The 27,043-nt window shown below is 44.9% G+C and overlaps 1 protein-coding gene across 2 annotated transcripts in view; it reads right to left on the bottom strand.

Moving 5' to 3' along the window:
* Window positions 1-27,043, bottom strand: part of htt (huntingtin) — a 209,063-nt gene that overhangs the window by 45,374 nt on the left and 136,646 nt on the right. For both annotated transcript variants that reach the window (XM_067982438.1, XM_067982439.1), the window contains exons 36-48: window positions 25,268-25,384; window positions 24,339-24,461; window positions 21,776-22,014; window positions 17,389-17,531; window positions 15,987-16,194; window positions 14,192-14,330; window positions 12,976-13,155; window positions 11,086-11,262; window positions 8,332-8,408; window positions 6,881-7,019; window positions 4,402-4,524; window positions 2,849-3,062; window positions 1,906-2,051 (exon numbers count right to left, since the gene is read on the bottom strand). In XM_067982438.1, the coding sequence (XP_067838539.1) occupies window positions 1,906-2,051; window positions 2,849-3,062; window positions 4,402-4,524; window positions 6,881-7,019; window positions 8,332-8,408; window positions 11,086-11,262; window positions 12,976-13,155; window positions 14,192-14,330; window positions 15,987-16,194; window positions 17,389-17,531; window positions 21,776-22,014; window positions 24,339-24,461; window positions 25,268-25,384 (2,025 nt within the window). The remainder of the gene's footprint in view (window positions 1-1,905; window positions 2,052-2,848; window positions 3,063-4,401; window positions 4,525-6,880; window positions 7,020-8,331; window positions 8,409-11,085; window positions 11,263-12,975; window positions 13,156-14,191; window positions 14,331-15,986; window positions 16,195-17,388; window positions 17,532-21,775; window positions 22,015-24,338; window positions 24,462-25,267; window positions 25,385-27,043) is intronic.

The raw sequence follows: 27,043 nt of genomic DNA, 5'->3' as shown, positions 1-27,043 counted from the left end.
GTTCCTCTCTAAACTTCACTATTTTTCACCCTGCCATTGAAAGGTTTTTCAACCTTCCTTCCACTACTGGTCAGTGGCTGTTTCTCCTCTGAAGCACCTTGGTACATTTTCTACATTAAAGGCATTACATAAATATAAGTTGCTGGTGTATTAACACAAAACGCAACCCAAGTATGAAATATTTACCTTGCATATACATATCAAAGCACGCACGGTTATGTTACTGGACTAATAATCCAGAGAACGCAAGCAAATCCCACCATGGTAGTTTGAGAATTTGAAATCAGCTTTTATATATATCTGGACATAAATAGCTGGTATCAGTAAAGTTGACCATGAAGCTGTCTGATTGTTGTAAAAACCCAACTGGTTCACTAGTGTCCTTTAGGGAAGGAAACCTGCCGTCCTTACCTGGTCTGGCTTATATATGACTCCAGTCTCACACCGATGTGGTTGACTCTTAAATGCCCTCTGAAGTGGCCGAGCAAGCCGCTCAGTTGTATCAAAACCACTACAACGGTTGAAGAGGGCGGCCCACCACCACCACCTTCTCAAAGCAATTAGGGATGCCCACATCCCGAGAATGAATGAATGAATAATTTTTTTAAAATACACACATGCAAAGTAGAGCCTCAATTATCTGACATAATTGTGAGGATCCCAATTGCACAACAGAAATAGGCAGATAATTGAGAGTCCTCAAATTATTGTACGCTGCTGATTTGCTCTGCTTCTCCTCACCGTGTTTCCACCCCATTCCTCTTCAGCATTATTTACCTCTTACTGGGTCTATAGGCAAAATCAACTGGTGCTGCAAAAGCTGATCTGGTCATTTCACAGGCCCTCCTCCATGCTCTCGCATGACCAGAGAGAGCTGGGCAAAAACATTCCCCACGACACCAACCATTCATATGTTCTTATAGGGTTGTCCTATAAGGAGAGATTGCGTAGAATAGGCCTATACTCTCTGGAGTTTAGAAGAATGAGAGGGGATCTCATTGAAACATAAGATTCTGAGGGGGCTTGAGAGGGTTGATGCTGAGAGGTTGTTTCCCCTTGTGGGAGAGTCTAGAACTGGGGGGCATAGTTGCAGTATAAGGGGTCAGCCATATAGGACGGAGATGAGGAGGAATTTCTTCACTCAAGGGGTGGTGAATCTTTGGAATTCTCTACCTCAGATGGCTGTGGATGCTCAGAGACTGAGTATTTTCAAGACTGAGATTGAAGGATTTTTGGACTCCAGGGGAACTAAGGGATATGGGGATCGGGCGAGAAAGTGGAGTCGAGTTCGAAGATCAGCCATGATCTTATTGAATGGTGGAGCAGGCTCACTGGGCCGTATGGCCTACTCCTGCTCCTATTTCTTATGGCTTCCCAGCTTAGGAGCCTGCCACCATTAAAGGCAGTATCTGCTCATTTCAGGTGATCATGTCAGCAGTCACTGTGGCGCTGATCTCAACCGAGCTGTTGGCTTTAAAATTTATATAGAGCCCGCACACAGGCACACTTCCCACAGGAGTTTTTCTTGGTTTAAAAAAAATAATAAAGGTTCCTAACCCCATGTGGTCTGGGTGTATTAGAGACCTGCAGCAGGTTTATCATGAGGCAAACCCAAAAGGAAAGCAGACTAACAAATACAGCTGCCTTTTGTTACTTTAAGATCTTGCAATAGAAAAGATGGGCACCAAGGCCCCAAACACCTTTGTTTGAACAAAGAAAGTTTACATAAAAAGTGCACCTGGGAGAAGAGAGAAAAGTCAGCCTGCAACTTCTCACTATATGACTGTGCTATTCACACTGGAAAACTCAATATAAAAAGGGTCTAACTTCATATACAAGGTCAAAGAGCACTTTGGTCAATGGAGCCAATGATAACCAACTTGCAACAAAAAGGCTAAGTCTTACCTCTAGAGACATGACCATGAACCTGGCAATATCAGCCTCCTTGTCAGCGGGAATCTGAAGAGATGGTGGTAGTTTGGGAAGTGCCATAAGGTACTGGGCCACTGCATTACACAGACTAATGACGGAATGATAGAACAGCATATCTCCTGCAAAACAAAGCGGTTTAATAAATGAAACCTATATTTTTATGCAATCCAAGAGGATTTATGTTCCAACTTTAACAACAGTATAACTGATCGTCCACAAAAAAGTTGCTCTCTTTCTGTAACTGCTTTTCTACTCTTTTCCCACACTCCAATTTGTTTTGTGCTGATCTCAGTCCTCGTTTTCAATTATTTTTCACTTCTTTCTCCCTGTATGGCTTTTATACACTTTTCTTATTGTGGTGTCTGTGCCTAGCTAATTTGCTCCGCCTCCTTCTGCAAGTCTTAGCCGTGGCTCAGTTGGTGGTACGCTCGCCTCCGAGTCAGAGTGCCGTGGGTTCAAGTCCCACTCTAGAGACTTGAGCACAAAACCTAGACTGACACTCCAGTGCAGTACCGAGGGAGCACTGTACTGTCTGAGGTGCGTCTTGCGGATGAGTCGTTAAACAGAGGCCCCGTCTGCCCACTCAGGTGGACAAAGAGCTCACGGCACTATTTCGAAGAGCAGGAGAGTTCTCCCCAGTGTCCTGGTCAATATTTACCCCTCAACTAAACAGATTATATGCTCATTATCGAATTGCTGTTTGTGGGGCCTTGCTGTTCGCAAATTGGCTGCCACGTTTCCTACATTACAACAGTAACTACCTGTCAAAAGTTCTTCATCGGCTGTAAAATGCTTTGGGGCATCCTGAGGTCGTGAAAAGCACGGTATAAATGCAAGTCTTTTCTTTTCTTTCATCTTTATTTCCCTCTGCATACCTCCTTATTCACTTCTCCGAATTTCAGCAGGGCTCTCTTACCATAAAGCTCACCGATCTTATTCCAGTAGGAGGAATTGGGCAAAGGACACAGCCTTTGGAACACCTGATGGTTGCTGGGAAGATGCTGGACATGGAATGCCACGTGATCCAAGGTAACTTTCCTGGCAGTTTCAAACAGCAGGCTGGCCTGTTCTGCAGAGATTCCTTGCAAACCCAAAGCCAGGCAGGGTGTCAGAAGGTTCAAGTTGAACTCCTGGGAAAGCACAGATAAGCAGCACGTTGAGAATTAACATTTCAACCAATGTTTGAAAACGGTACAACGGAGACACCGTCAGTCCTCCACTGTAGCCACGTAACAGTTCAACCAGCTCTCTTCGTAGAAATGGCATGTTGATAATGGTACGGGTTCAACAATATTGCACAAGTAAAGGAGATTGGACCCAGTAGCACTCAAAATCCTTCCACTAGCCACTATTCCTGCATATACCGGTCACACACTTGAAACGGTTACTTACATCGGGAACAAAATCGAAGGGTACTTTATTTGATACAAGAACTTCAAAATAACGTATCTTGCATGTATACTGTGCTGACTCACATACAGCCACCACACATTTTCAAGAAAGAAAAATCATTTTGAGATGAGCGTGTGGCCTATTTGCAAGTTTATTTTCTGCCACCCGGTAGGGCCTCAAGTTGGGTTCAGCTTATATTGGGGCCATATGCCCATTAATATGGCATAAAATAACAGGCCGAGAGTACCACTCAGAGATTGACATATCCCTCAGTTCAAATGGTATCAACAAGCAATTATTTTTCTCCACCCCTGGCCCCAATCATTTGACTGCCACTAGAACATACACAAGGAGATCTCAGACTGATGCTCTCCATATTGACTACGCTGCAGAAAGGGCCTAGACTCTGCTAGCAACATGGGGCAGAGCTTCAGGATGTTTTTAATCAGGGTCTGTGCGTTAAGTAAAGTTTTGTACTCTAGTGAAATCTGTTGATTTGTAGTTGCAACCTGGGATATATGGTCAAAGTGTTATCTGTCCATCGGAGAGGATCGCAGTTACTATTTCCAGTGCACTTAAATAATAGTAATAGATTTATTGTTCTTCCGGGGCACGTTACCTCGGGGTGGGGGGGGGCAAAGGAGGTGACGGATGATGGGGCATGATCCACAGCAGCCCTCTAATAATTCCAAGCGCGAAGGAGGTGCTGGACAATGGGGAGTGGATCCACAAGAACTGGCAGTCCTTGAATACCTCGGGGGGGGGGGGGGGCCATTCTACATGCATCCATACAGTCGCAATTTCCAGCAGGGACACTATATCCTTCCACCTCTCCAACTATACGACCCACATTAAAACAGAGCTCTTTGACCAAGCTTTTGGACACACCACCTAATATCACATTCTTTGACTCAGCATCCATTCTTTTCCTTATCTCAGGATTTATTTTCCATGTTTAACGGCACTATACAAACGCAAAATGTTGCTGTGCTGTTGCGGGTGCTTATTCCCGTGATGTGAGGATGATAAAGGAACGAAGCAGGAGTACTAATTCCGCGCCGCCTGAACAAACATTACCTTAGTCGTCATGACGGAGTGGAGGTCATCTTCAGGAAGTTTATCGAGTAGTTCTGTGCATTCCATTAAAGCCGTATTCAACTGGCTGCAGCACTGGCATTTGATAAGCGACACGTACCAGTCCTATAACACAAGAAAACAGCATACAGCATATTTAACGTAACAGGACCTTAGGAGTCTGGCCATAAGGGCAAACATTCCCCCTCCCCACCTCATAATTCTTGTTCACTGACTTCAGTGGTAACTGTAATACTTGAAAGTTCTTAATTATAAACAATTTTACAACACCAAGTTGTAGTCCAACAAATTTATTTTAAATTTCACAAGCTTTCGGAGGCTTCCTCCTTCCTCAGGTGAATGGTGTGGAAATGAAATTTTCGTATCCTTCGCATTTGTAAATCACAGAACAATGCCTGGTGATTACTGCCCGTTGCCAAGGCAATCACAGTGAGCAGACAGAGAGGTGTCACCTAAAAGGCCACCGAACATACAAACCACCAAAAAAAGAGAGAAGGAAGACAGTCAATGACCCGTTATATTAAAAACAGATAACATTTGTTCGCTGGTGGGGTTATGTGTAGTGTGACATGAACCCAAGATCCCGGTTGAGACCGTCCTCATGGGTGCGGAACTTGGCTATCAATTTCTGCTCGACGATTTTGCGTTGCCGTGTGTCTCGAAGGCCGCCTTGGAGTACGCTTACCCGAAGGTCGGTGGCTGAATGTCCATGACTGAAGTGTTCCCCGACAGGGAGAGAACCCTCCTGTTTGGCGATTGTTGCGCGGCATACTCCACGTAACCCCACCAGCGAACAAATGTTATCTGTTTTTAATATAACAGGTCATTGACTGTCTTCCTTTTCTCTCTCTCTCTCTCTCTCTCTTTCTTTCTTTTTTTTGGGGGTTTGTATATTCGGTGGCCTTTTAGGTGACACCTCTCTGTCTGCTCACTGCGATTGCCTTGGCAACGGGCAGTAATCACCAGGCATTGTTCTGTGATTTACAAATGCGAAGGATTCGAAAATTTCATTTCCACACCGTTCACCTGAGGAAGGAGGAAGCCTCCGAAAGCTTGTGAAATTTAAAATAAATTTGTTGGACTATAACTTGGTGTTGTAAAATTGTTTACAATTGTCAACCCCAGTCCATCACCGGCATCTCCACATCATGAAAGTTCTTAGGCTGAGAGTTAACTTCTTTTTGCTCTTGGTCACCTACGAGAGGCTGAAAATTAACCAAGAGATTTTTTGGTACTGAGATTTTTCCCAAGAATGGGGGCGATTAAGGATAAGCAATCCTCACAAAAGGGATTTATTTTTTTGCCCCTCGAGATTACTTACCTCTTTTGCACCCCCCCTCCCCCAAGCCGAGTACCGGTTTCCCAATCAGCAGGAAGGGAATGCATTTTTGTGCCATTCTGTTGACTGCCACTGGAAAGTACACAAAGAGATTTCAGACGGATGCTCTCCATATTGACTAGGCCGGAGAAAGGGCCTAGACTCTGCTAGCAACTTGAGGCAGAGCTTCAAGATGTTTTTAATCAGGGTCTGTGCATTAAGTAAAGTTTTGCACTCTAATGAAATCTGTTTATTTGTAGTTGCAACCTGGGATATATGTTCAAAGTGTTATCTGTCCATCGGAGAGGATCACAGTTACTATTTCCAGTGCACTTAAATAGTAATGGGTTTATTGTTCACCCGGGACACATTACCTCTCAGATTACTTTCTGCATAAGTAAAGAATTTGCCTGTGGCAACAATCCTTTATGCTGGACACCAGAAAAATTTTGTGGTGGGCACCCAAAATCATAACAAGTTTTAGGACAAAGGTTTCATAGAAGCATGTCAATATTTGCAGGTGCCCCCAACAGAGAACAGTTGAAACCATTGTCCGAAGGTTACTAGAACCATAGAAGGATACAGCACAGAAGGAAGCCATTCGGCCCATTGAGTCTTTGCCAGCTTTTGGGTACAGCAGTCCAAAACTAATTCCACTGCAAAACTCCACCCCCCCTCCCCCAATAGCCTTGCATTTTCATCTGCTTCAAATATTTATCCACTTTTCCCTTAAAAGATGCAATGGTCTCATGCACTCCCTGTTACACTTTCTTTGAGGACTTTGAATTAATGACCTCTGATCACTGACTCATCCTCTCTCTATTCACCCTATCAAAACGCTTCATTATTTTAAAAACCTCTTAAATGTCATGAATTGTTCCCATCTACTAGCAAGATTCAAAAGGCATTTAAAAAAAAAAATTAATAGAAGTTTTTTTTATTAAAACTAACTTCGCTGAGTCTCCTTCAAGTTTTTGTAACTCTACCCTCACTGGCATCTGATGAATACTGCACCACAACAGGAACAATTAATGGCAGCTGCCCACTAGCAGAGCAAGCCTCAGCTATTTTCAGTCAATTTAATGCGAAACTTCAAGCAGGCTAAAGAGAGAAAAGGCAGTCCCACTGCTCATGTGTTCTCACTTTGTCCACAACGATAGATTCCATGGCAGATAGCTTGTCCCCATCCAGCGGGTGAGAGGTCACAATTGGCGACGGACTAACTGTGTCTGCTGCAACTGTTGTACGGAACCTGTCCAGCAGGGAGTACAATCTTTGGTGTCTGAAAGAAAAGGAGGGAAAAAAAAATCATTACTTAAGCTTAAATGAGGCTTTTATAACCAGAATAAGACTCAGGCTCCAACATTCCAAAAGTTTTGGCTCATCAAGACTATTTAAGCACGAATTCACCAAACTCTTGTTCAACAGAAACTAAAACTTAACGAATGAGTCATATTGAACGGTGGCAGCTAGTGATTTTTTTTTTGGCAGGTGAGGCACATGCTACACATGCCCAACCAAGCCAGCTTGTCACCATGGCAACTGGCCCGTTGTGCACGAGCAACGCCTTTGAACATAGGCACTTGCAAAGCAGGATCGGAGCCCCAGTCACCGAGGAGAAGCTCATTAAAAAAGCAAAAAAAAAAAATGCAGTTTTGCAAATGGTCGTTCGACTGCAAGTTGCAGTTTTTGCGTAGTGAATATTCTAAAACAGAAATTGCTTGCTTCATGTACATGCCATTCTGCAGTCATTGTAAGTCTGACAATTCTAGGTGAGGCAGTGCTTCACTTGATGAGCCACCTCCGATATTGAATCTGAAGTCGAATACCTCTGGAATGTTGAGTGAATATCCAAATCGCACTACTTATCAATGATAAAACCCAATTCATTATCAATTTGCAGATTATGGCAAGCACTACGAACTGGGAATGGTTCTGCCCATCACAAGCAGAGTACGTAAACTCTGCCTTTTTAGAGACTTAACTCTGTAGGCATTGAAATAAGTTATCCCCAGAGTAAGAGAGGTTGCATACGCTCATCTCCAACCTATATGTGCAGTCACGTTTTCAAGTGTTCTGTACCCATGAGCTATGTACGACTATTGAAAGTTGTCAGATGAACGTGCTGACCCAGCACTAACAGTCCCGAGTTCAGGCTAAGGCACGGCGCTAACAGTCCCGAGTTCAGGCTAAGGCACGGCGCTAACAGTCCCGAGTTCAGGCTAAGGCACGGCGCTAACAGTCCCGAGTTCAGGCTAAGGCACGGCGCTAACAGTCCCGAGTTCAGGCTAAGGCACGGCGCTAACAGTCCCGAGTTCAGGCTAAGGCACGGCGCTAACAGTCCCGAGTTCAGGCTAAGGCACGGCGCTAACAGTCCCGAGTTCAGGCTAAGGCACGGCGCTAACAGTCCCGAGTTCAGGCTAAGGCACAGCGCTAACAGTCCCGAGTTCAGGCAAGGCACAGCGCTAATTATTTTTTTTAATTCTCGGTAGCCCAGAAACATTGAGGCTAAATGTAATGGTTCCCCCCACTCCAATCACTACTCCAGCATAGATCAGCTAAACTCAACAACCAACGAACGCTAGTTTCGGTACCTCTGAGCAAGGCAAGTGGTCTGCAGATACCGTTGAATCCTTTCCAACTCTTCACGTGGCACTTGGGCGACGCTGTTCTATAAAGAGAGGATCCTTACTTTAATATTAGTGCATAACAAAATGCAGCAGGTGTTGGAAATCTGAAATAAAAACAGAAAATGCTGGAGACGCTCAGCAGGTCAGGCAGCTTCTGAGGAGAGAAGAGAGATGTTCACCCTTTATGCTGGCAAGGTGGGATGGGTGAGCTGGTGTCTCTGGAGATGGAGGCGAGGGAACAGGTTGGTGCTTAGGGTGATTGACTCCCCCCCTCTTATTAGGGTGACCTGCACCCTTGGTGTCGACCTGCTTCTTTCTGTTTCCAGGTCGTTGCCTGAGTCTGCTCCAGTTTTTCAGGATTCCCTTTTCTCCCCCGCCTCATTCTCCCAACTTTTTAAGCCATTCGCATTCTGTGTGTCTTGTAAAAGTATTTAATTTCTCTCATTATGCCTCCTATTGTCTCATGCTAAAATCACTTCTGCCATTTAACCATCTCCTGTTTTCTATTTCAACAATTTACAGAAGTCATTCAATGCGAGTGTGTGAGAGTGAGTGTGTTACCTTTGCTCTGCTCCTTTTTAAATGCTCATCTGTAAAATCCTCTAGTTTTGGATAAGGCACAGCGCTTCCCTGAAGCCCATGGACACTACATTTCCCCATCTACCATACCTGTTACCTCCTCAAAGAATCTGATGAGGTTTGTCGAGCATGAAGGTCCATTTTCTAATCCCTACTGATTACTTGTAACTATTTACTCTTTATCTAGATACGTGGTAATTTCATCCTTAATGACTAATATTTTCCCTACCACAGATGTCAAGCTAATTGGCCTGTAATTTTCTGGATTAGCTTGGTCTCCCTTTTTAAACATAAGTACTGCATTGGCCACTCTCCAGTTTTCTGGCACACATCCACGCTCAAAATATAATTTATAAGGCCTCGGCAATTTCCTCCCTCAGGATCTAAAGATGAATCCTGTCGGGCCCTAGTGCTTTGTCTTCCTTTAGCGTAACTAAACTATCTAAAATTTTCCTTTCATCCATCGTAATATCACTCATCTCGCTCTCAAACCACTTCAGGACTCGCTTCCTCTCCGAAACCCTGCGTCGTCGCAGATGCCGTTGTTTTTGGGTGAGAGGTTAACCAGAGGTCGTGTCTCTGCCTGACGTTAAAAAGGAAGATGGCAGGGTTGATATTCTGGAGGGATGAAATCAAATGGGCTGAAGGGCCACCATCATCCAAACTGCCCTTGTGAACTCATCACTGAGCCAATCTAACTGTTGTTGACAGCCCACTCAATAGCACACAAAGAGCTGGCATAGTACCGGAGGAAGAGGATTTAGATTTTTTTTTAAATACTTCAGTTATTCTTGTTTCAGCAATTTTTTTTTGTGGATGGTTAAAATGAACTTCCCACCCCACCCAAAAAAAAAATCCAAAAATATATATCAAACATAGAAACAAAAAGATAGAGGAGTCCCATCAGTAGTTACATGGGGGAAAATTTGACGATTTAGCCATCCCGGCACAGGGCTTTGCAGCTTAGGAGTTCAGGTGCGGAGGTCAGCTGCCGATTTCTGACTCGCACAGTTTTATGTCCGCGAGCTTTAACGGGTGGAAAATCGTGCAGGCTGCTAATTCAGGTAAATATCCTGGTGTTCACCATCCAACACCATCGTGGGGAACGAAGGATGGCAGCAGTTCAAAGTGAAGGCCCACCACCACCGCCCTTACTGGGTAACTAGGAGTGGGCACTAAATGCAGCCTCGTTAGTGTTGCCCCATATCCTCTCTATCACCAAGACTCCCTACTTCCACCTCCATAATATCGCCCGTCTCTGCCCTGCCTCAGCCCCATCTGCTGCTGAAACCCTCATCCACGTTTTTGTTACCTCCAGACTCGACTATTCCAATGCTTCCCTGGCCGGCCTCCCATCTTCCATCCTCCGTCAGCTTCAGCTCATCCAAAACTCTGCTGACCGTATCTGGAATCACACCAAGTCCCATTCACTCACCACCCCTGTGCTCGCTGACCCACATTAGCACCTAGTCCAACAACGAGTCAAACTTAAAATACTCAACCTCGCGTTCAAATCCCTCCATGGCCTCGCCCCTCCCTACCTCTGTAACCATCACCAGCCCTGCAACCCTCCGACAACTTGGTGCTCCTCCAATTTTGGCCTCTTGCGCATCTCCGATTTCCTTCGCCCCTCCATTGGCGGCCATGCCTTCAGCTGCCTAGGCCCTAAGCTCTGGAATTCCCTCCCTAAAGTCTTCTCCCCTCCTTTAAGATGCTCCTTAGAAACCTATCCCTTTAACCAAGCTTTTGGTCACCTGTCCTAATATCTTATGCGGCTCGCTGTCAAATGTTGTTTAATAACAGTGCTGTGAACCACCTTGGGACGTTTTACTACGTTAAAGACGCTATATACAAGTGCAAGTTGATGTTGCCCACGGAACAAATAAAAAATGTAGTCGGGCATGCGGACTTCCGCACCTGAATTCCTGATACTCCTGTTGTGAGAAGCTGTGTGCGCTGAACGGGCTTAGTTGTAAAACTTACCCCCCATGAAAGACCTCTGCTCATCCTGTACAGAAGTGACTCCAGTTGAAAGCACATGTGGAATTTACACGCTTGCATAAAAAGTAAATAGTTAAAAGTGCAGGATTAAATGTATGAGTCGTGGTCTAAATTAAACGGCAAGATTTTTTTTTTTACCTGCAAGCTTTCCGCCAACAGCATCTCAACTCGCCGGCAAGCCAGGGTGTCCACCATCCGTGCTAGTACTCGGAAAGGCGTACTGATGAGTTTGTCTATATACAACATCAGAACAGCCCCTGATTGGCTGAGATGGATTCCCTCCAAGCACTGTAGAGTCTTCTTCAGCATGGTCGGCTACAAGATGGGAGGAAAAAAAAAAATCAAGATTCCAGCTAGCCAAAAGTGAGGAAATAAATCCGACAGGGAACTTAGGAGAAATGTCGTTACCCAAAGTGGCGAGAATGTGGAACTCGTTTACACAAGGAGTAGTTGAGGTGAATAGAATGGATGTGTTTATCCAGCTCCCCCTTAATTACATGAGGGAGAAAGGAATAGAAGGATATGCTGATAGGATGAGATGAAGTTGGTGGGGGGGGGGGGGGGGGTGGGGGGAAGGGGAAGAAAGAGGAGGCTCGTGTGGAGCGTAAACACCAGCATAGACCTGTTGGGCCAAATGGCCTGTTTGTTTCTCCTGAGTTGCCTATTGGATTTATTAGTGACTATCGTATATTTATGGCCCTTAGTTTTGGACTCCCCCAAGTGGAAACATCTTCTCTACGTCCACCCTATCAAACCCTTTCATAATTTTAAAGATGCCTATTTGGTCACCCTTCTCTTTTTTTAAAAAAAGAGAAAAGAGCCCCAACCAGTTCAGTCTTTCCTAATAGTTATATCCTCAGTTCTGGTATCAGTCCTCAGAAATCTTTTTTGCACCTTCTCCAGTGCCTCTATATCCTTTTTATAATATTGAGACCAGAACTGTGCATAATATTCCAAGTGTGGTCTAACCAAGGTTCCATACAAGTTTAACATAACTTCCCTGCTTTTCAATTCTATTCCTCTAGAAATGAACCCCAGTGCTTGGTTTGCATTTTTATGGCTTTATTAACTTGTGTGGTGACTTTCAATGATTTGTGAATGTGTACCCCTAGATCCCTTTTGATCCTCTACCCCATTTAGACTCAAAACCAAGATATCCAAGAAGTGTGATTTGTGAGACCAGTAAAGGGTCATCGGAATCACCTTTGCTCCCTCTTGGCTGACTATCTCTAATACCTTGAGAATCGGGGGAAATACAAGAAACGTGAAGACAAACACCTGTGGGTTCCACAGTTCAGGCTTGTTGATATGCTGGGTACCCTGAATCCATCAGCCCAGCCCTACTGGTTCTGTGCATGGGCCCTTCTACCGATATGGTGAAGCTTCTGTTATTAGCATCAGCTGAAGTGATAGTTGGTGCAGCAAGACCCTAATGATTCTCTCTTCCAACCTTTTGAGGTCAAAAGCTTTCTGGAAATCCAAGTAACCACATCCACAGGATCGCCTTTATCTACGTTGCTTGTTACTTCCTCAAAGAACTCTAATAAATTAGTCAAACACGATTTCCCTTTCACAAAGCTGTGTTGACTCTGCCTGATTGCATTGAGATTTTCTAAGTGCCCTGCTATAACCTCCTTAATAGATTCTAGCATTTTCCCTATGACAGATGTTAAGCTAACTGGCCTGTAGTTTCCTGCTTTCTGTCTCCCTCCTTTCTTGAATAGAGGCGTTACATTCGCTATTTTCCAATCTGATGGGACCCTTCCAGAATCTAGGGAATTTTGGAAAATTAATACCAATGCATCTACTATCTCTGCAGCCACTTCTTTGAAGACTCTAGGATGAAGCCCGTCAAGACCTGGGGACTTGTCAGTCTTTAGTTCTAATATTAAACTGAATCGGTACCTTCCTGGTCTGGATGGTTCAGCTGCTCACTGGCCTAAAAACCAATTAGTCACTGGGGAGCTTGAAGAGTTGAATGAATGAGCTAACAGCACAGAAACAGGCTCTGGAGAGGACAGTACTTACTGTTGCAAGGTTGTCACATCGGGACTGGATGGCTTGAATGAAAAGCCCACTAGCAGCAGAGTTGCGATGAATAGCACTGATAAAATCTTGTACCGGCGGTTCATGGGAAAGGTTGATGAGATCTTGAACATGATTGACTATCAGCCAAGTCAGGTGCTCAGAATCGTGAAGATTTTGACACTGGAACAACAATGGCAGAAATCAGTCTCCCCACATCAGTTTACACTTTTAGGATTCGACATAAAACAAATTAGCCCAAACGCTCAAAGCAATGAAAACGTTGCTTATTTTCTTCACTGCACTTAAAAAAAACCGCCTCCATATATTCAAAACAGCAGAGCAGACTCAACGGGCCTAATTCTACTCCTGTTCCTATTCAGGGTTATGGAGAAAGGGCAAGGAACAGAGATTAGAAAGATGAAGAGTTGCTATAACTTAACAAAATGGTGGAGCAAGCTTGATGGATCGATGGATCCAATTCCAGGATATGAAGAAAGGCACGAGAATTGGGAATAAAAAGAAGAAAGCAAGAACTTGCATTTATACAGCACCTTTCACAACCTCAGGACGTCTCAAATCGCTTTACAAGCGATGATGTATTTTTAAAGTGCAGTCACCATTGTAGGAAACGCAGCAGCCAATTTATGCACAGCAAGGTCCCACAAACAGCAATGAGATAATGGCCAGATCATCTGTTTTAGCGATGTTGGTTGAGGGATCTATATTGACCAGCACACTGGGGAGAACTCCCCTGCTCTTCTTCAAATAGTGCCATGGGATCGTTTACCTCCACCTGGTTTAATGTTTCATCCGAAAGACGGCACCTCCAACAGTGCAGCACTCTCTCAGTACTACACTGGGAGTGTCAGCCTAGGCTTTGTGCTGAAGTCTCTGGATTGGGACTTGAACTCACAACCTGCCATAACTAACAAAATAGTGGAGCAAGCTCAATGGGCCAAATGACCTACTATGGTTATGAAGAAAGAGCAGGAAAATTGGGATTAAAAAGCTGCCTTAACTAACAAAATGGCAGTGCAGCCACAGTAGCCCGTTCTTCTATTTTAAGCAGGCAAAAAAACGGACGATGAGAGTAAAAAAAAAACCAAGTTGGAATTTTATACCAACTAAGCTAAGCCTTCTTCTGCATGACACAAGTGGCTCTGCAGAACCACAGCATATTGCTTCAGAACTCAAGAATTTAAAAAAAAAATCTTACCACATAATCACAGAAAAGAATGAGAGCTCCTCTTCGAACAATTTCCCTATTGCACATGCCCAATTTAGATACAGATTTTGAATCTTCGTTTTCAGATATCTGAGGACTCAGCAACTTTGTGCTAGACAAGCTGTGTCTCCTGTGTGTTTTAAAAAAAAAAGATAAGAATTCGCAAAAAGCGAAAAAATTCACCATTCTAGTAAAATAAAACCTTTCCTCAAAGCAGCTGCTAGGGCTTTGAATGATGGAAACAGCCACATTACAGAGTGAGTGCATGAAAGAATGAATGAAGGAGTGAGCGAGTGCATGAATGAATGAATGAATGGAGTGAGTGCAAGAATGAAAGTGGCAAAGTGAGTCATGTGGTGGCATCTCACTGGAGTAACACACCATTATTAACACCAATCTTATCAAGTACGTCATTTAACCGAATATCTTTCCGATTGCTGGCAGTTAATACCTCTTGGGATCATTTTCCACACAGGAACAGAGCAGTGTGATATGCAGCAAATATAGTTTGTGGCAGGCTGTGGAGGGAATTTGCAACCTAGGTTTCCCCACCCCCCCCCCCACCCTCTGTTATCAATCAACAATGGACTGTAATTTTTTTTTGGAGGGGGTTGGGGGGAAAAAAAGTCATTCCTTCTCTTCCTGCTTTCAGACAGTTCCTGAATGGCCTTGCCTTCGATAATGCTTTCACTCCCCAACCGCCCAACTTTGCGTCCCCCTTTGCCTCAACAACAGCAGCTTGAAGAGATTTACTAGAGTGGTGCCAGGGATGAGGGCTTTCAGTTTTGTGGAGAGACAGGAAAAGCTGTGGTTGTTGTTCTTAGAGCGGAGAAGGTTAAGGGGAGATTCGATAGGGTGTTCAAAATCATGAAGGGTTTTGATAGAGTAAATAAGGGGAAACTGTTTCCAGAAGGGTCGGTAACCAGAGGTCACAGATTTAAGGCGACTGGCAAAAGAAACAGAGGCAACAAGAAACTTTTTTTTTTAAAAACACGAGTTGTAATGATCTGGAATGCACTGCCTGAAAGGGAGGTGGAAGCAGATTCAATCATAATTTTTAAAAGCGAAATGGATAAATGCTTGAAGGAAAAAATTTACAGGGCTATGGGGAAAGAGCAGGTGAGTGGGACTAATCGGACAGCTCTTTCAAAGAGCCAGCACAGGCACGATGGGCCAAATGGCCCCCTTCTTTGCCGTAACATACTATGATATGATGATTTATACAGCACCTTTAACGTAGTAAAACATCCCATTTCATAAGAGCATAATCAGAAAAAAAAATTGACAACGAGCCAAAGGAGGAGACATTAGGACAGGTGACTAAACACTTGGACAAACAGGTACGTTTTAAGCAGCATCTTAAAAGGAGGAGAGGGAGGTGGAGAGACGGAAGTTTGGGGAAGGAATTCCAGAGCTCAGGGCTTAGACGGCTGAAGGCACGGCCGCCAATGGTGGGCTGAAGGGAGTGGGGGATGCACAAGAGACCTGAATTGGAGGAGCACAGAGATCTGAGGGTTATAGGGCTGGAGGAGGTTAGAGATAGGGAGGGGGGGGCGAGACCATGGAGGGATTTGAACACAAGGATGAGAATTCTAAATTCGAGGTGTTGGTGGACTGGCAGCCGATGTAGTTCAGGAATCACAGGGGCGAATTCGATTCATTTTATTCTTTTCAGGCTCAGAGATGGCTTTCCATACACAAGGAGCACTATGTAAGTGTAAGAAGCTGCCGCTGTACTTCACGGTAAGATTCAGGCACAAAAGGGCCTGCTGTTTGCTTCACTTACTTCGGGGTCTGATGCACCTCTGACCACCAGCTGTAGTTTGTGTAGTTCACCAGCAGCAGGATTTGGCACCAAAGCAGCACCAGAGACGGGTGAGTGGGAATCATGGACTGAACCAAGGTATTCAAGCTTTCCAGTGTGTAAAAGCCCCCATCAGAGCCGTTCCCCATGATCAATTTGGTGGCAGCTGCAGTGATTCTTCTAAACATCCCTGAAAGAAAGAACTTGTATTTATATAGCGCCTTTCACGCCCTCAGGACATCCCAAAGCACTTTACAGCCAATGACGTACTTTTCAAGTGTAGTCACTGTTGTTATGTAGGAAACACGGCAGCAAATTTGTGCACGGCAAGGTCCCACAATCAACAATGTGATAATGGCCAGATCATGTGTGTTTATTTTTAGTGATATTGGTTAAGGGATAAATATTGGCTAGGACACCGGGAAGAACTCCCCTGCTCTTCTTTGAAATAGTGCCATGGGATCTTTACGTCCACCTGAGGGGGCAGACGGGGCCTCGGTTTAACATCTCACCTGAAAGACAGCACCTCCAAGAGTGCAACGCTCCCTCAGTACTGCACTGAAGAGTCAACCTGGATTATGTGCTCGAGGCTCTGGAGTGGAGTACTCATATTTAGTGTAGATTTGACGCCAAACCGCTGCCTGTTCTTCCCCAACCCCCCCACCCAAATCTCTATTTCTGTCACTCCTATAAATCCTGCCTCTCTAAGTTCTGACTACAGATCTCAACCCAAAACGTTAACTGTTTGTTTTAGATGCCAACAGCCTGCCTGGTTATCCCAGTATTGTCTGCTTTTTACTTCAAAGCTCTCAGCAATGATTTCCTGCAACAATGTGGCAGGGATGTGGGTCGGTCCAACATCTGGTCTCTATTTCCCAGTATAAACACTCCAGATTATGAATTGGCATCACCACTTAGACCCACCTTGGGGTAGGTCGCACGCTGGTTCTTATTTGATGCCAACACGTGGACTCAACTCAAATTCCCAATACATTGTTCCCCCCTCTCCTTTCACTTTTTCTCCCTGCCGGGTCCAGTTCCCCAAAAGGATAATGTTGACACAAAAGATACGCACTCCCATGATTATGAATGTTAAAACAACATGAGCATTCAGTGGATTATTTTCAAAATGGGTGGCTCCACTAATTAGCTACATGGACTCAAACACCAAGCCTACACTGTCAATGTGTCAGCTTATCTGAATTGTTAGCACTATTCTCTCTGAATTAAAGATTATGAGTGCTCCCTCAGAGTAATTTGGAAGCAGTTCAAATGGGCTCAACAGCCTTCTTCAGCTGATCGCATCTTGTCATGGTCCGAGCATAACCACAAGGCTAAATATTTCAGCTAGCATAACTGCTTCCAGAAGGACTGGCTGCATTACCTGACTTAAAGATATGTATCAGACACATGAGTAGAGTGCCAAGCTGCTGACAGTAAAAGGAGTGCTGCTGCTCACTCATGTCCACTTTTAGCTGTTTGTTCACAATGTCCTCTAGGAGAATCCCCACCATCTGTAACAGGAACCTGCACAAGGAGAAGATGCAACAGTAAGTTCTCTAGTACAAGACGCCCCCGGGGAAAGCTCATGCACAAACATCAGACCACAGCTCGAGTACTACGTACAGTTCTGGTCACCACATTACAGGAAAGATGTGATTGTACTAGAGAGGTTACAGAGGATGTCGCCAGGGCTGGAGAATTTTAGCTATGAAGAAAGATTGGATAGGCTGGGATTATTTTCTTTGGAACAGAGGAGGCTGAGGGGAGATTTAATTGAAGGGTACAAAATTATGATGGGACTAGATACAGTGGCTAGGAAGGACCTATTTCCCTTAGCAGGGAGGTCGATGACCAGGGGGCATAGATTTAAGGTAATTGGTAGAAGGATTAGAGGGGAGCGGAGGAGAAAATTTTTCACCCAGAGGATGACGGGAGCCTGGAACTTGCTGCCTGAAAGGGTGGTAGGGGCAGAAACCCTCATTGCATTTAATAAGTACTTACACATGCACTTGAAGTGCCGTAACCGACAAGGCTACAGACCCAGTGGGAAGTGGGATTAGGCTGGATAACACTTTTTTGGCTGACACGGACACGATGGGCCCAATGGCCTCCTTCTGTGCCATAAATTTCTATGATTCCATGATCTGGCACTGCACAGCTGTTGCAGTCATTCTTCATGTGTCAACCTAGATGGTGAATGCTGGCAAGTTATTTGACTTATGGAGGATGGCACAGCCAAGCCCAACGCTCTCAACGTCCACCCACCTACAGTTCCAGCAAGAGTCACTGGATAGTAGGCGGGAGCAAAAACCTAGTCTAACCAAGGAGTCCTGAGGCCATTTGAAAAGCCCCAACTGGGATCAGCTAACTGAGTGTATACCAAGAATTGAATCACGGATCTTCTCATATATGTGGTTCAGTTATGCGCTGCCTATATCAACTTAGCCATCGGGGAGCCAGCCCTCTTTTCCAGGTCTTTCCGTCAATTCTCATACATGCAACCACACCAGTTCCAATGTTTAACAGCAAGACAAATTGCATTGGTCATGGCGACATGAGGACATTTTTTTTTTTACGCAGCGAGTTATGATCTGGAATGCGCTGCCTGAAGCAAATTCAATAGTAATTTTCAAAAGGGAATTGGATAAATAGTTGAAGGGAAAACATTTGCAGGGCTGTGGGGAAGGAGCAGGGGAGTGGCACTAAATGGATAGAAGACACAAAAAACATACCAGAAATAATGGGGAACCAAGTGGCTAATGAGAGTGAGGAACTCAAAGTAATTATCAGTAGAGAAAAAGTACTTGAGAAACTAATGGGACTAAAAGCAGATAAATCCCCTGGACCTGATGGCCTACATCTGAGGGTTCTAAAAGAGGTGGCTGCAGAGATAATGGATGCATTAGTTATGATCTACCAAAATTCCCTAGATTCTAGAACGGTCCCAGGGGATTGGAAGGTAGCAAATGTAACCCCGCTATTCAAGAAAGGAGGGAGAGAGTGCGCACAGGGCACTACAGGCCAGTTAGCCTGACATCAGTCACCAGGAAAATGCTGGAATCCATTATTAAGGAAGTGGTAAGAGAGCACTTAGAACATCATAATATGATTAGGCAGAGTCAACATGGTTTTATGAAAGGGAAATAGTGTTTGTCAAATTTATTAGAGTTTTTTGAGGATGTAACGAGCAGGATAGATAAAGGGGAACCAATGGATGTAGTATATTTGGATTTTCAAACGGCATTCGATAAGGTGCCACATAAAAGGTTGTTACACAAGGGCTCATGGGGTTGGGGGTAGCATATTGGTTAACGGACAGGAAACAGAGTAAGGATAAACGGGTCATTTTCAAGTTGCCAGGCTGTAACTAGTGGGGTACTACAAGGATGAGTGCTTGGGCCTCACCATTTAGAAGAACATAAGAAATAGGAGCAGGAGTAGGCCAATCGGCCCCTCGAGCCTGCTCCGCCATTCAATAAGATCATGGCTGATCTGATCCTAACCTCAAATCTAAAGGACACAAGAAGTAGGAGCAGGACCCGGCCACTCAGCCCCTGGGCCCACTCCGCCACCCACAGGGCCTTGACCGATCCGAACTCAGCTTCATGTCCAATTTCCTGCCCGCTCCCCGTAACCCCTAATTCCCTTTACTTCTAGGAAACTGTCTATTTCTGTTTTAAATTTATTTAATCATGTAGCTTCCACAGCTTCCTGGGGCAGCAAATTCCACAGACCTACTACCCTCTGAGTGAAGAAGTTTCTCCTCATCTCAGTTTTGAAAGAGCAGCCCCTTATTCTAAGATTATGCCCCCTAGTTCTAGTTTCACCCATCCTTGGGAACATCCTTACCACATCCACCCGATCAAGCCTCTTCACAATCTTATATGTTTCAATAAGATCGCCTCTCATTCTTCTGAACTCCAATGAGTAGTGTCCCAATCTACTCAACCTCTCCTCATATGTCCACCCCCTCATCCCCGGGATTAACCGAGTGAAGCTTCTTTGTACTGCCTCGAGAGCAAGTATGTCTTTTCTTAAGTATGGACACCAAAACTCTATGCAGTATTCCAGGTGCGGTCTCACCAATACCTTATATAACTGCAGCAATACCTCCCTGTTTTTATATTCTATCCCCCTAGCAATAAAAGCCAACATTCCGTTGGCCTTCTTGATCACCTGCTGCACCTGACTTAGATGAAGGGACCAAGCGTAATGTATCCAAGTTTGCTGACGATACAAAGCTAGGTGGGAAAGTAAGCTGTGAGGAGGACACAGAGTCTACAAGGGATATGGACAGGTTAAGTGAGTGGACAAGAAGGTGGCAGATGGAGTACAATGTGGGGAAATGTGAGGTTATTCACTTTGGTAAGAAGAATAGAAAAACAGAACATTTTTAAATGGTGAGAAATTATTAAACGTTGGTGTCCAGAGAGACTTGGGTGTCCTGGTACAGGGAACACAGAAAGTTAGCATGCAGATACAGCAAGCAATTAGAATGGCAAATGGCATGTTGGCCTTTATTGCAAGGGGAATGGAGTACAAGAGTAATGAAGTCCTACTACAATTGTACAGGGCTTTGGTGAGACCTACCTGGAGTACTGCGTATAGTTTTGGTCTCCTTATCTAAGAAAGGATATATTTGCCTTAGAAGCGGTGCCACGAAGGTTCACTAGATTAATTCCTGGGATGAGAGGGTTGTCCTATGAGGAGGGGTTGAGTGGAATGGGCCTGTATTCTCTGGAGTTTAGAAGAATGAGAGGTGATCTCATTGAAATGTATAAGATTCTGAGGGGGCTTAACAGGGTAGATGCTGAGAGGTTGTTTCCCCTGGCTGGAGAGTCTAGAACTTGAGGGCATAGTCGCAGGATAAGGGGTCGGCCATTTAAGACTGAGATGAGATGGAATTTCTTCACTCAGAAGGTTATGAATCTTTGGAATTCTCTACTCCAGAGGGCTGTGGATGCTGAGTTGTTGAGTATATTCAAGGTTCAGGTAGATACATTTTTGGACTCTAGGGGAATCAAGGGATATGGGGATTGGGCAGGAAAGTGGAGTTGAGTTTGAAGATCAGCCATGATCTGACTGAATGGCAGAGCAGGCATGAGGGGCGATATGGCCTACTCCTGCTCCTATTTCTTACGTTCTTTCAAAGAGCTGGCACAGGCACGATGGGCCGAATGGCCTCATCCTGCGCTGTATCGTTCTATTTTGTTTAATTGAGAGCAGCTAAAGTGCAGATAATTAATATCCAACATATCTATTTGCGTGCCTCTAACTAGTCCAAATTTTAATTGCTCCAAAACCATGTTATGAGGTGTCACAGTCCAAAAAAATGCATTTCTTCACAGCGCAAACATCTACTTTAACAAGAGAAAGGGGGTTGTGGAAATCTTGGGTAACGGTCCACAATGTCATACACCTCTCAAGTATCCCAAAGTGCTTCGTATACGACGCAATACATTGAAGTGCAGTCACCATTACGAATGTGACAGCCACTTTGCACACTGCAGGATCCCACCAAAAGCACCGAATCACCAGTTAATTTATTTTTAATGCTATAGGTTAAGGGAGAAATGTTGGCCCGAAAACCAAGGGAACTCTCCGCTCCTCCTCAATAAATGTCATGGGATGTTTAACGTCTCATCGAATGGACTGCGTCGCCCACAATGCGGCATTCTCTCAATACTACACCACCATGTCAGTCTAGACTTAAGTGTTGGAGTGGGGCTGGATCCCACGACCAGTGAAGTAAAATATGCCGCCAGTACCTTGCAAAGGTTTCTTCTGGTAGATGTCTGCTCGTTGTGTCTTCGCTCTGCTCCTCCGCTGGCATGGTCTGGTTCCCTCGGTCCCTCAACCCACTTATGTTCTGGCAGGAAATCAAATACGGAGACAAGGACAGTTCCTGAACCCGCGACAGGACAATATCCTCGGTGGACTGAGAAATAAGGACCCGCAGGATGGAGAGGATGCCAGATATCCAAAGCTGAACTGTTCCTACTGATGCCTATAACATAAAACAGTCGCCAAGTATTATTTTCTTATTTCACTTTTGCAGGGTAAAAATGTAGACTTAAAGATTTCAGAAGTCTATTACTATTTACTAATGAAACACTTCCACTTTTTGAATCCAGCAACTACTCCCAACCAACTCAGGTACAAGTGCAGGTGAAACTTCACCTAACACTGTTCCAAAACAGCAACTCAACCTCGGACTTCAACAAACAACAACTACTTGCTTTAATGTAGTAAAAAGTCCCAAGGCGCTTCACAAGAACGTAATCTCTCAAACCTTCGAGCCACAGAGATATTAGGACAGGTATTAGGACCAGTAACTTGGACAAAGAGGTCGGTTTTAAGGAAAGTGGCGCAGAGGAAGGGTTTAGGGAGGGAATTCCAGAGCTTAGGGCCCCGGCAGCTGAAGGCTCGGCCGCCAATGGTGCAGTGATGAAAATCGGGGCTGCGCAAGAGGCCAGAATTGGAGGAGCGCAGAGATCTCTGAGGGTTGTAGGGCTGGAGGAGGTTTAGAGATAGGGAGGGGCGAGGACATGGAGGGATTTGAACACAAGGGTGCCACTTCTTCGTACATGCAAATCAGCTTTTCAGCAGCACTGTCTGCATGCCAGCATTTACTGGTGGAAATCAGCAGTCTCAGTGCTTCAGGCAATTCGCGCTATAGGGTTGGATGAAGTAGGGAGGGAGGAGGCTCAAGTGGAGCATAAACACCAGCACAGGCCAGTTGGGCCGAATGGCCCGTTTCTGTGCTGTACATTCTATGTAATCGCCCCCGAATGCCCAGTAATTTGGTGCCGAGTTGGAGCATCTGTGCACGAGTGAAGTTCCGACGATTATGCTCATACAGAGGCTACACATCGTACGCATGCAGGGACATAGTGGGAACACCCGGGCCCCACACTAGCTTGGCCTCACATCAGGCAAGGGCTTTTTAAAAAAAAATGTGAGGAAATTTTATGAAGTCAGCCTGACAGGTCTATTTTCCAACTCAGCTAATTGCGGCTGGTCGAGTGTACAACTGGTAACAAAACTGAGGTCAGTTGTATGTGCCCAATACAGGCTGGGCTGAGTCAGATCAACAACAAGTATTTATATAGCGCCTTTAACGTAGTAAAACGTCCCAAGGCACTTCACTGGAGCGTCAATCAGACAAAATTTGACACCGAGCCACAAAAGGAGATATTGGGACAGGTGACCAAAAGCTTGGTCAAACAGGTAGGTTTTAATGAGGAGAGAGAAAGCGTGTCACTTGGGCCCTTACAGCAGTCGGGGGGGAGGAAATCACCATCTGACTGGACTGGGTTGGATTCAGACCCCAGAGGGTCTAGGACAATGTTCGATTCCTCTACAATACCCACTCAAATTTCAGCGTTGATTACGGCCCAAATTACCAGAACGTATGGGACTTCCCCCAGTCAACCTTGGAATTTAATTGAAGACAGCCCTTGATTAAACTGTAAAAATACTGCAGAATTAAGGCAGTTTTCAGTGGCGACAAAAGTTTTTTTTTTAAAAAAAAGGCAACCCATCAGATGCACACATTTGCATTGAAAATGATGGAAGGAATGACGGAAGCTGCTTGCTTTAAAGATCCAACAGGAAATGCATTTGGCCTGTCTCCGTAAACCTGAGCTCATCCAAGTTATCCTAACTCGCACCATGTCCCGTTCACCCATTACCCCATGCTCGCTGACCTACATTGGCTCCCAGTCCAGCAACACCTTGATTTTAAAATTCTCATCCTGGTGTTCAAAACCCTCCATGGCATCGCCCCATCCTACCGCTGTATCCTCCTCCAGCCTTGCGAGATCGCTGCGCTCCTTCAATTCTTGCCTCTTGCGTATCCCCTATTTTCATCGCTCCACCATTCGCGGCCATGCCTTCAGCGAAGCTCTGGACTTCCCTCCCTAAACTTCTTTGCCTCTCTCTCCTCCTTTAAGACGCTCTTTAAAACCTACTTGTTTGACCAAGCTTTTGGACACCTGTCCTAACATGTGGCTCGGTGTCAGATTCTGTTTGGTAATGCTGCAAAGTGCTTTGGGACGTTTTACTCAGTTAAAGGCGTTATATAAATGCAAATTGTTGTTATTTCAACCCAGTTCCTGTCAGGGAAGGTTCCACAGCACAAAAACTAGCCTAATTTGGCACAAAAGAAATTGGGGGAGCTGATCGTTTGAAAGCGAAAACTTGGAAACACTCCACGATAATGCCAGTACCATCACTGTTTATTATTCAATCTATCTCACTGGAAGAGAATAATTGAACATGTTTGAACCACAAACAGAACATTTCCTCAGCTGTGTGGAGTGAGCTTACCAGGGTAGCAGGCATAGCAAACATACTCTTCAACAGCATGTCGACAGGTCGCAGCGATGAGGGTGCCACAGTCTCAAAGAGTGTATTCAGCACTCCTAGGGCCTCGTGTGAGTCCAGGTGCATCTACAACAAACAATGCACACATTTATATCCATTCTTTCCACAAGATGTAAAACTGAGCTCATGTGCATTGAGTCAACATCCAAAGCTCGCAAGTTTAAACTCAGCTACAATCCCCTCCATAACCTGTTCCCCTTCCATCTACAACCTCCTTCTGGCCATTTGAACCAAGTCTGCACTCTCGGCTCTTCCAACTCAGGTCTGCTGTCCAATTACACTCTCCCCTCCCCCTCCTTGTGCCTTCTCCATCTTCAAGGAAAGAGCCTTCACCATGACACTTCTGTACTTCTAAATTTTTTTTCCCCCCTTAGAGCCCTTCACCTTGCTCCACCTCTCCACTTTCAAAAGCAGGCTTAAAACCTCTCTTTTGGACTACACCTTCAGATACATAGAATTTACAGCACAGAAACAGGCCATTCAGCCCAACTGGTCCATGCCGGTGTTTATGCTCCACACGAGCCTCCCCCCACCCTACTTCGTCTAACCCAATCAGGATATCCTTCTATTCCTTTCTCCCTCATGTACTTATCTAGCTGCCCCTTAATGCATCTATGCTATTCGCCTCTTCAGTCCCTCCCCCAAAGTTCTATTCTGCTTTCGACTTCCCCTCCCCAATGAAGCATTATGGGATGTCTCACTATGCTAAAGGAACTGTGCCCGTTAAGTCACTGTGCTAGCACACTCTGGATTTTCTATACCTCTGTACACAATACGAAACAGATTCACAAGATGCGTGGAAACCACGTGGAACAGTGCTGGCTGTTCACGATTCTTTTAGTACCGGTGCCTGCCCTTCTGCCAGTCTGTACCTGCTGTTTAGCCAGCAACGGTAGAATCATGTCAGCTATCTGACGGGAAAGGCGTTTCCACTTATCCTCATTCTCTTTGTGACACTGTTGCAACACCAGAATCAACATCTCCAGCACCTGCAATAACAAAAGATGCAGCGGTTAACATTATACTTCTCGCCACCCAAATTTATGGTGAATTTCATGTCAGTAAGGAGAGATAAAAGAGTCTGAGGAATCAGATGAGATGGTGCTTTCCCCCCTCACATGGAATTAGAAGGGGGGGGGGGAAACTGGGGGAAACCCTAAACAAAAAAGCAAAAATCAACCTGGATTGCTCTTAGACACATCCCACCACTTTTATACTGATGCTTGTTTAGTTAGGATTCACAGAGACCAGTGTCCGTGAGCCGGCTCCCCTCATTTACAATACATACAACAACTTGCGTTTATATAGCGCCTTTTACATAGTAAAACGTCCCAAGGCGCTTCACAGGAGCGATTAACAAAATTTGACACTGAATCATCAAAGGAGATATTAGGACAGGTGACCACTAGGCTGGTCAAAGAGGTAGGTTTTAAGGAGCTTCTTAAAAGGAGGAGAGAGAGGTGGAAATGTTTAGGGTGGGAATTCCAGAGCTTAAGGCCTAGGCAGCTGAAGGCACAGCCACCAAAGGTGGAGCAGTGAAAATCAGGTATGTGCAAGAGGCCAGAATTGGAGGAGCGCAGAGATCTAGGAACAGGAGAAGGCCATTCAGCTCCTGGAGCCTGTTCTGCTATTCAATTAGATCATGGCTGATCTGTGCCTCAACTCCATTTACCCGCCTTAGCTCCATACCCCTTAATACCCTTACCCAACAAAAATCTATCAACCTCAGTCTTGACCATTTCAATTGTCCCAGCATCCACAGCTTATTCGGGGAGAAAACAGTTCAGGATTTCCACTACCCTTCGTGTGAATGAGTACTTCGTGATTTCACTCTTGAATGGCCGAGCTCTAATTTTAAGGGTATGCCCCCTTGTTCTGGATTCTAAACCTGGCTGTCATGGATAAGGGAACCGATTTAATTGTGTGAACAAGGAGCGTTCGTTCACAGACACCAGTCTCCCCGAATCCCAAATCAACAAGCGCCAATGTAAAAGAATCTAAAGCATGTAATCTAAAGGGGAGAACATATTTAATGGGGGTTGGCCGGGGGGGGGGGGGAAAGGAAGGTAGATGGAGGATTTTATATTTGAAGATTTCTTGGTCCATCCCACCCTCCCCACCTCCCAAAAACCATCGTCTCTCCTTGTATCACAAACACCCTGGGGCCAATTTTTTTTTTTTAAATGCATCCAGTATCAACACCAGGTACTCCCAGATTAGGCATTACACTGGCCAGGAGCAGTTCAGAGCTCCCACTGGACTGTTCCACATCGCGCCTTAACTATCAACCCAGCAAGAAAACCACCAACGGGTCGAGTTCAACATTGTTTCTGAACGCTGAAAAACTCGTTACATCAATTTTAACCATATAAGAATTAAACCTGCAATTCTTACCATTTCAAGATGTTTATTGCAGCTCTATTTAAAAAAAGAAAACTATATTTATTAGAGCATTCGGGCTAACAAGACATGACAATCACTACACTGCAATTCTAACAAGTTAGAACCACTAAACTGTGGAGTCATCTGTTCAGCTCGATGTTATTCATTTCTCTTTCGTAAGCCATCTGTCTAAATCAGTACATTGCAAATATTTAAAACAGACATAGAAGTGGAACTGGGGCTGAGGCATGCAACGGATGAGAGAG

The sequence above is a fragment of the Heptranchias perlo genome, chromosome 4 (assembly GCF_035084215.1).
Source record: "Heptranchias perlo isolate sHepPer1 chromosome 4, sHepPer1.hap1, whole genome shotgun sequence".
NCBI lineage: Eukaryota > Metazoa > Chordata > Chondrichthyes > Hexanchiformes > Hexanchidae > Heptranchias > Heptranchias perlo.
This window is presented reverse-complemented; position numbering and strand designations above follow the sequence as displayed.